The 10,422-nt window shown below is 41.9% G+C and overlaps 1 protein-coding gene across 1 annotated transcript; it reads right to left on the bottom strand.

Moving 5' to 3' along the window:
• Positions 1-280: 280 nt before the first annotated feature.
• On the bottom strand, positions 281-10,041 carry SMNDC1 (survival motor neuron domain containing 1). The gene is made up of 6 exons (XM_033065673.1): positions 9,957-10,041; positions 9,201-9,320; positions 5,643-5,785; positions 3,671-3,832; positions 2,728-2,881; positions 281-1,977 (listed from the first exon to the last, which is right to left on the bottom strand). Exons 2-6 carry the CDS (start codon positions 9,318-9,320, stop codon positions 1,840-1,842), a joined length of 717 nt encoding a protein of 238 aa, XP_032921564.1. The 5' UTR covers positions 9,957-10,041; the 3' UTR covers positions 281-1,839.
• Between the last annotated feature and the right edge of the window lie 381 nt (positions 10,042-10,422).

Raw genomic sequence — 10,422 nt, 5'->3', positions numbered from 1 at the left:
ATGTGTCGCTGTAGCTGCAAGCTGTACTACAAATTCCCTTTCTAAAAAACAGATTATTTTATTCTTGAGATGTTTTCTATGCAAAAGAAAATTTAAGCCCCCTGCTACCAGTGAAGATGAGGAATTATGCAACACCTACTTCATCTTGCAGTGAGTGTGTTGTACTTCAGAGCCACTTTTGAATATTACAGTCTGTCCAGCATATCCTGCTGTACTCACCCCTGTCCCAATGATTTACCCTTATCCTCCACCCATGAATAACTCCACTACACCAAATGTATCCAGCAGATTTTAAACACTTTATTTAATAAAAGTTAAACATACAAAACTGAAATTAACACACTTTGTATTCATAAAAATCACCTTCTCCCATTATAGGGAGAACCTTTTTCTATGTATGGATTCTAAACTACTGCTTGTAGAGTTTAGCTTGAGTTGTGACTCAGGTAACTGATGGACATTTCCACCAATCAGTGCATCAACAATTGCTGACGTGACCTGATCTAGTTAACAAATTACAAAATGAGCTACATTAACATAATATACAGGGAAATAATGGTCAGGGTTAATGGACAAGACACACATTTTATTTAATGGGGGAAATAGCTGATGTACTCTTGTCCATTAACTCAACCCTAGATTTTACAAAAATAATATCTACATTGTATACAGGGCTACCCATTAACTTCTTTAAACACATTACGGGTTCAGAGGTGGCATCACTACCGTAAGTGCGAGACAAGGAACAGAGGAAAGCAAATCACAGAGAGAGTACAAAAAAGCAAGAGCTTTTACACGTGGATTCCTGAAGAAAATTAAAATTGAATGGGCTCAGCAGCACTGTAATAGAGCTGAAGGTACAATGAACAGTAGGGCCAGTCAGTTATGTGAGGACAGAAACTTCCAACTAATCTTTACTCACTCACAGCTAAGTGGGATCTAGGCATTCATATCTGCTGTGCTTCTCCTTGTGTGGATGGGCCCAGGCACAGGCTGTCACTGCTGTGACTGTACCAACACACCTACAAGAGCTACAGGGACAGACAGGACAGCTCCTTCCACAGCACAGCCAGTGACATTCCAGCTCTGATGCCTGCGGATGGCTGGGGACTCTTAGTGCAGTTCCTTGTCCTATGGTTTTCTGGTTACATTTCATTAACTTCCTATTATAATTTGATGAGTATTTATAAAACAAACAAAGAAAAACAACTAACAAGAAACAGCATCTCCTCTGCCTAAATTCAAGAGCAAGAAATTTGGCCTGGAATTAAGTCAAATTTATTGTTTCTAGAACGTAAGTGATCATTTAGAATAAAGATCCTATCAGCCCTGTTCTGCCCTCATTTACAGCTGTACAAATCAATCTGCAGTGGATTTGTAAGGGAGTTATTTAAACTTCCTTAGCAATTCCATGTGACATGTAAGCTCTCTCCCAGAGCTGCAGCAGCTCTGTAATACTGAGCATGTCACAGACAGCACTGTGACTACAGAAACCAGGGAGGCTCTTAAGGTGCCATTTTTATACCACCACTTTCTTTAAAGGAAAAAAAAAACTTCACTACTGGTATGAATGAAAGATTCAAATCTGGAACCAAATACTGCTTTCAAAGTAACAGGCAACTGCAGTTCATGCTGCAGTTGCCTGTACAAAAAGTTTAATGGTTGGGGGGTTCAAATCAATAGCTGGAGATTTAAGGCTCAAATCAGCTGAAGCCAAAGTGATGGTGACAAAATGGACTACTCACTACGTGCCAACAAATAATTTACTTTTAGAAAAATATAATGATAAAAAGGTAAGTGTAAAGCCCTGCAGAGATGAAGTTCCACCTTTTTCACCTGTTACTGTGGCATCAGATGCCTGACATTATATTTAGAGGTATCTTGATACTGTGTCATAGGTTTGTCTGCAATTCCACATGTTCCAACGCCAACCTTGCCAGTTACGCTCTCAGGGGAAGCAAAAATACTCCTTTTCACCTGGAAATAAAACAGAAAACACCACTTCTGAGTAATTACTAGCTGGACTTTACAAAGAAGAAAAAACAAGCAATCATTACCATCTGAAGTGCTTCAAGACTGTCAACTTTTGCCCTACAGATGGACACACACAGCCAACTCACTGTGATGTGTTGGCACTGAGTGAAGCAATGGGGTGGGAACTTCTGGCACCTCAGTACTGGATGTGACTGTGGTACTGAGGATCTCAGGTCAGGCCAATAATTAATAAAATTCACCTCTCATAAGGGCATCTCTAATAATTGCTCAAAAGGAAGACTGAAGTTCTACCACTATGTCTGGCAGCTCGTGGTCAAACCATGACAGAAATGGAATAAGAGTTGATGTCCTCACTACCTTTTCTGCTCTACACCTGCTGTTCCAGGGCACGTCCCCAGCACTGTGTCTGCTGGGTCACAGACACAGCAAGCCAGACTTGGAGGTTTACAGGGGCCCTCAGGTTCTTGGCTCCAACACCTGGCAACTAATGCAAGCCCAGCTATCCCAGCCAAGTGCAAGCTCACCCTCTTAGGAGTAGCACTCCTCCAAAACAATCCAGTAAAAAAACAGGCATTTGAAGTGCACAAAATACAAAAATACGCACTTCAGAATCCCAAAAAGACACTCAAACTCCCATGTGGGATCCCGTTAAAAATCATCTCCTTTCTCCCAAGGTACTGCACAGAAGTCTATGTCCCGTTGCTACTCACATATTGAAAAAAGTAAACAAACCTGGCCTTTTTTGTTTTTAGAATAGGCTCTGTTGTTAAACTGTTGCCACTTGACTTTCTGGTCTTCTCTTTCCTGTTCAAGTTCTTTAATTCTCTGAGCTTTTTTCAAAGCTTTCTTCTTTTTATACTCTCGTTGCTGGGCTATCATCTCTTTTCTGGAGATAAGGAAAAAAACAAGAAACAAACCCCACATTTTATGTTTGTGCCTCTTCCTGTAACAAACTAAAATCTGTCTGTAAAACAGACATGCGCATTAGTTTTCCAGAAGTAAATTACAGAAATAAAGCTTGTAAATATTCACCATTTCTAGGAGGTTAAAAAAAGCCCAAAACTTAAAAATCCAAACCAAATCTTTCCATTAATAGCATTACCTTACTTATTTATATATCTGGCATAACAACAACCACCAGCACACCTGAGGAGCCCAACCCATGGGATTGGGTGCAGTTCATTTCTGGGTGAAAAGGGACCTATCAGCACTTCTACATTTCAGAAATGTCTTGGGTTTGGAAAATGTAAATAACCCACTGGAGTGAAAAGCCCAAACTTTCCTGGAGGAGGACTCTGATGCTACCAATTATTGGACAGGGATGGAAGGAAAAGGATAAAAATTACTTCAGTGAAGATAAGGAAGTTGAAGGAGTTGTGGCTATGCCTCAATGCAGCACCCTCAGAACAACCTTTTAGGGGAAGTGATCACTGACTATAACAAACACTGCAGAATCATACCTTATTTTTTTTATAAAGCAAAAAAAAAAAGTTTTCAGCCCTTACAAATACCTTCTTGTGTTAAGACAGCAGGATATTAAGTAAATATACATTTAAAGCAAAAATAAACCAAAACCCCACCTATTCCATTAGCCAATTTTTATAGCTGAGGGAGAAAAAGAAAAAACAACCAACCCACAATGCAGCATTCAGACTCCTGTCTGTGTATTACTTACTTGGACATGGGTTTGTTGCCACTGTCCTCTTTTGCTTTCCTTCCCTCTTCCACAGGCTTCAGGTTGAACAGAGGTGTGACTTCAGCATTGCCATAGCCAGCAAATGTAACCGCAGCTGTTCCATTCTCCTCATCTATTTCTTCTATTTCAGCTTCGTAACACCTGTAAAGATATCATGGCTGTAAGCATGTGAGTAAAGCTTTAATACTCAGCCCTTCAACACCTACATCAGCCAGCTAAAGCCACTAAGTGAAAAATTTGCAGATGCCAGCCTTCATTTTTGGGGCAATACACAAATCAAACCAAGAGATTGTCTTAAAGTCACAGGGACACAGGTACAAAGACTGGAATCTGCTGTATTTGACCTTTAGCTTCAACAAGCAATGCCCTCGCAGCTATCACAACTAATGATTAATGCTGGGGCCAATCTAATCAGCTATCCTGATTTGGTTTTAGTTCTGGCCAGTCACAGCATAGAAAAAAAGAATTCTGCTTTCACGGAATTCACTGAGGAGTTTTAGAAAATATCAGCTCAGAAGCACAAAGCTTTGGTTCCATTTTTCTCCACAGGACAAAGAATTAAGAAAAACTGAAGCTGCTTTCAAAACATTCCCTCTTCAACACTTTAAAGTTTTCTTATTTATTTAAAACAGCAATCTTGAAAATTTCACAGAAATCAGTCCATTTCATATTTATGTGTATGGAACACTTCAGTCAAACTGACCTCAAAATGGGAAAAATAAAAGAGACAAGTGACATTTCCAAAAATATTTAAAATAACTGTGTCTAGCTTCAGGGCAAAATAATAGATATAAAGCAAAACAGAGGGAAAAAAATGGAATGCTTCCTAGAAAATATTCCAATTAACATTTACTAAATTTAATTAATTAATTGTGTGTTTTCAGTGGGCCAACATCTTGAGCTGAGTTAGGTGAAAACACATGAAATCCCAAAAGTCTGGCTGGCTCTTTATGAAACACTGCTCACTTAAGAAATGCTGCAACAGAAGAAGGGTTTTCTAAAAAAAGCAGAACAATTAAGTCCAGTAAGATGAACACTTCGTGAACACTCTGACACACTCCTGCCCAAGCTCTGATCCTGTAACCAAAGGATCAGACCCAAAAGAGTGACTCAATGGTGACCTAAGAGATTCAGTTTTTAAGTTCTAACACAAAAACTTTGTTCTCATTAATAAACAGAAGAACTGTTCACTTTTAGATTAGTTTTCTACTAAAGACATCTATAGCTATTACATGGTTACTACACTGTTAAGAGAAGCAGGTTCCTCAAATTACAGAGCCTCTCTAAGTGGTAACACGTGCAATATTGGTCCTGCATAAACAGTTATTTTTTTAAGCTGCAACAGTTACACACTTGCAGTATGAAAAGTAACTTCTAAATGTTTATTTCAAAGTTGATGAAGCTAGAATGATGTGCTTGGGTTCCCAGAACTACACAGGCTAATATATAAGAGACCAAACCCAAAATATTGATTAATTCTATAGTTCCATTACATAGTTAGTTATTTTGTAGCCAAACCCATCATTTTCAATTAAAATTTTAAAATTAATTTCGAATTAGAGGCCCAAACTGAGATACAGCAAGAATTTTTCTTCATAGTAATCAGTGACACATATATATGAATGCAATGACCAATTATGAACTACACATCCCAAAAGCTTTACAGACTGTCCTAATTGACCAATCCTTAATATCTGCCATTTATTACATCAGCACATGGTAATTTACAAAAGCTACCCTACTGTTATAATGATAGTGACAAAAAAGCATTTTTATAAAATAACCCCCCATCTCTTTGCTACCTAAAATACTGACCTTTAATAAACAGTCCACAGTCATTTATTTCCTAATTTCTTTTTCCTTTTAGTCACCCTGGTCAATTCAAACTGAATGAAAGTCTCTTACCATTGAACTATTTCATGTAACTGTTAGAGAAGTTTTCTACACTTACTGTCCATCCTCACTCCATATGGCCATACACCTGTCCCCAACCTTCCATGAGTGACTGGGCAGGGCAGAGGCAGAACTGTCAGAACTTGCAAGAGTTTCCGAGGGTTGTGTTGAAAGGAGATCTTTGGTTAACTCTATGACTTCCTAGAAAAGACAAAAAACCCACAAAGAATAATTTTTCAAAATCCTCTTACCAAGCATATTTTTACCCCAAGCTTACTGGTGTTGGTTTAAATTTTTTAAAAGTTATTGTATTATATTAATTACTGATGTGTGAATTAAACTTTATTTGGTTTCTTTAATAATTAAACTCATTAATTGCAGTTGTAAAAAAAAATATGTATGGTCCTCACTGTACTGCTGTAAAGCTGCCCATGCCCTCCTCAAATTTTCAAAACATAGCCTGTTATTTTTTCTGTAGCACTACTTTCATTGGCTGAACTGTAGCATACAGCATCAGGGTAGCAGAGCACCCTCCAAGCTGTGAAGCCCTCTCATTTTGTCAGAAAGCATCCAGGTGCACACTAAAGAACTGGTTTCCTTTAGTCATTTTGATAAAGTGTTTCTTTTTTTCTAAATTCTCTGACTGAGATTTCAGGTCAGGGCTTCCCTTGCTAATCCAAGATGACAAAGTAACAAAATTTCCCATTTCCTTTACGTATCATTCATTTGCAGGCAGGAGATTGCAAAAACCTCTCCTAACTTCCTGTAAACGTTACATTAAATATTGAGAAAATTAAGACTTCTCTTTTTTCACTAGTGTTAAAAGCCAAAAGGGCCATGTAAATTTTCTGTATGATGCAAAGAAACTTTGCTGGCCTAAAAGAAGAACAATTCTTCAATTCTTTGAGTACCTCAGCATGAACCACTGTCCCTCTCCTAACAAAGAGTGAGCATTTAAGTCAGGGAAGGATTACAGACAGTGATCAAGTGAGGCTTGGTGGAGTCTGAACTTTCCTCCCCATTTCACACCTTATTTAGCTATGGGCATACAAAGACTCAGGAAACCCGCAGTAAAGGAGCTGTTCATCATCCCTGAGGAACCTCAAGGATTGTAAGCACTTCCCAAGAACGTTAATACAACAAACTTACAAACACTTCTACCTGATAAACTATACCATTAGCATCAATGGCCTAACAGTTTGTTTCTGTTGCAGCATGTTAATGTCTGAATTTCCAACAGCTAATAAGTTTTGCTCTTTGCTTTGGAGGAGCTGCTGGTTAATAAGTACTCCAGAGAGCACAAGCAGTAGCAACTGTGAGCACAGGAACACACAATTACTTCTACTACTTAGCTCACCATTTTCCTAATGCCACAGCTGAAGCACAACAGATTTTGATTATTAAGTTACCTAATTTGAGAACGTACAGCATTAGCCTAATTTTCCCTCCTGAGTGCAAAATCCCAAACTATTCCTCAACATACAGGTAGATATATTCTGCAAATCCAGGAGGCATCATGGCTTAAAACAAGTATCTCTCTCAGCAGGTCAAACACATCACACCAGGCACAAGCCACTCCTGAAAACAAGTGTGTCAAGTATTGCAACTACCAGTAACCCCAAACTGTTGACTAATTCTTGCCTCAGCAAATTGCTTGTTCTAGAACTTGGATGTGAATAGTTTCAGACAAATCTACCAAGAATCCTCTGATTTTAATAAAGCCCCCTACACACCTGGCTATTAAAATAACCAAACTTTTGGTAAAAATCTTCATCTGACGTCCACATACCATAATGCTCAGCTCACAAGATAGCGACATTCATTTTATTGCAAGCCATGAGACAATTCTTGAGTCTTTAAGAGAAGAGATCACTCAAAAAAAATTTCTGAGCAGGACTTGGAATACCACAGCAGCTCAGTACAGCCAAACAGGTTGAACAACATGGCTTGGTGCCACATCTCCGTGATAAGGGGGTGTGACCCACAGGGAACACTACTAAGTTTGCCAAGATTTCCTGACCAACTGGTCTTCACACAACCAGACACAGCTCTACACTCCAGAGCACAACACCCACAGATAGCATCTCCAGTTACAGAAGATGACAGCTGCCATCAATCCTAGAAAAGGTAAGTTTGGTTCTTGGGTGCACAGACACTGTCCTAGAATTGCTCTGATGAACAGAAAAGTGAAAAGCTAAGTACTTCTAACAATTTCTTCTAATATTTAATCTTGCTACTCAAGAATAATCTAAGCATACAAGATGCATCAGTATTTATAACAGGAAAAAGATGTTCCAATTACACAGTAACCATCTTTCTGAACAGAGAAAAAGCTGTTTAGTTGGGACACTGAAGCATCAAACCCACTTTTACAGCTGTTTGCTTAGTTGGCATATATCAAGTCTGCAAAACATTATGTCATTTTCAAGGTGGAACATACGGATAGCAAACCTTTTGGGGACGAAAGTGTAAAGATCTTCCCCATTCTGTGCAGAAAGCTTTTATTAAAAAGTTTGCAAGTTGTCCTTTCACATCAATGATCTCTGCATATCAAAGCCGAGGTCGTGTTGGTATCGGAAATATCATCCCATATGGGTTTTGCTGTGCATTTTAAAAATATAAAAATATACACATGCTTTTAACAGTGTACAACAGAGCACATTCAGATGATCTATAAAGTGCCTTGTGGGCACAAAGCCTTTGCAGTTTAAAAGGAATTCTAAAGATCACTGTTTGGAGGTGCTACTTGTGTTTTGGTTTTGAAGCCTCAATTTATTACTGTTATTTCCATACAGAGCAGTGGTCACTGAACCTTGCACTGGGTAGTTTTATATATTTTTACACCTGATGGCTAAAGCAATCCACAACAGAAATGAAGCAGCATCTTGCACTCTCATGACAGATTTTAACAGCACTGCTGGGATTTGCTATATGCCAATGTGTCTTTATATGCACAAAAAATCTAAAAGACCACTCATATATTTAAAATTAGGCTGGTGGCCTTCTTGTCACTAAATCACATCCCAAGGACCAGAAATGGGTCTTAGCTGTTAGAAACACACTATGCTCTTGTGACAAATGAAAAACACTCTTTTCCTTTCTTATATAGAAACACAGTCAAGACTCAGATGCACAAGGAATACAGAACTACACTCCAAAGCTTTTAACACTGCAAATGCATTTAGTGAGTAAGCAGGTTCTGGATCAAGTTATTTGAGAACTCAGTAAGAACATCATGGTAAGCCAAACCATGAGGCTTCAGCATTAGTAAAAGACACAAAAAAAAAAAAGACTTTGAGAAATGCTTCAGGGAAAAAAAATTAAAACCCAGCACATAGTAAAGACAGCACTGGCATATCTCTCACTTCTCAAGGCAATGTTTATAGTAAAACAGCTTGCTGTATAAATTAGTACAGCTTTTTGACTTATAAAACAAACAAAAAATAAGATTTAAAATAGGCCATGCTTTGGGGTTTTCCAAACTAAGCCTACCATTACTATATCAAGCTATGTGGAATGAAAGTAACTGTCTATATTTGTTGCAGGACAAATATTTAGGAAAGATATAACACATAGGTAAAAGACCCTGTTGTTTCACCTACCCTCAAGTTCTCACCTGTAAGTCTTTCTTCAGTTTCAGTAAATCCTCATTGTCTGCATTGCCAGATAAGGCAGCCTCGACTTGCTGGAGCTGAGCTTTGTAGCTGGCCAACTGCTTAGCAAGGTCTTCTGACATCTACGAGGAACACACACACACATACAAGCCCCACATCAAAACAATAGCCTTGCTGCCTTTTAATCACGCCTTGTGGTCCAAGTGAGGTGAAACGGCAACAAAAAAAAAACTTGTTACTAACATGGTAGAAGCATAGCTCATTAAGTTTCAATGATGAGTATTTGTTCAGTAATTTGAGTATAGATGCCCGCTCATTTAAATTTTGTGTAGCTCCGGCTGCTTTTAAGAGACTTCTGAAGAACAGAAGGCTTGAACACGTGCCCGTGTACGAGGTACACGCATAGCTTGGAGCGTGCGAGCGGCGGGGCCTTGAGCGAGCCTCGCAAGTGCCGGCTCTTTAGAAAATGAAAGCACGTCCCCAGCAAACCCCGCGCAGGGCGGTGTGTGCCCTCCGGCTGCCGCCCACCGCGAGCCTCGGCACCGAGCTCCCCGCGGCACGCGGAACCGGCCCCTCCCGGGGCTCCCCGCGCGCTCGGGGCGGGCGGAGCAGCGCGGGAGAGCGCACAGGCCTGCCAAGGGCCGCGCCAGCGCCCAGGCCCAGCGCAGGCCCAGGCGGGCCCGGCCCAGTCTCCGGGTCGCTCAAAGCGGGCAGGGGCTAAGCGCGCGGGGCCGGCAGGGCGCACACGGCGGTCTCACCTCGGCGGTGCGGGGTGCGGGCCGTGCCCGGGCCGGGGGCTCCGCTCGGGGTCCCGTCAGGCCGCGGCCGCTGCGCTCCGGCTCCTTCCGCCGCCGCAGCCGGGGGTGGGGGGGGCGGCGCGGGGCGGGGCCTCGGCCGGCGCGCGCCGGCGCTCGCGAGAGCGGTCACGTGAACTGCCGGCCCGAGAGAGCGTCACGCGGCCCGCGGGTCACGTGGGGGCCGCCCCGCCCACAGCCCCGCGGCTCAGGGGAGGCGGGGCCGAGGCTGAGGGAGGCGGGGTCGCGGGTGAGGGAGGCAGGGCCGCGGCTGAGGGGAGGCGGGGCCCAGCTGAGGGGAGGCGGGGCCCAGCTGAGGGGAGGCGGGGCCCGGGTGAGGGAGGCGGGGCCGCGGCTGAGGGAGGCGGGGCCCGGGTGAGGGAGGCGGGGCCACGGGTGAGGGAGGCGGGGCCGCGGCTGAGGGAGGCGG

The sequence above is a fragment of the Catharus ustulatus genome, chromosome 8, assembly GCF_009819885.2.
Source record: "Catharus ustulatus isolate bCatUst1 chromosome 8, bCatUst1.pri.v2, whole genome shotgun sequence".
NCBI classification, from domain to species: domain Eukaryota; kingdom Metazoa; phylum Chordata; class Aves; order Passeriformes; family Turdidae; genus Catharus; species Catharus ustulatus.
This window is presented reverse-complemented; position numbering and strand designations above follow the sequence as displayed.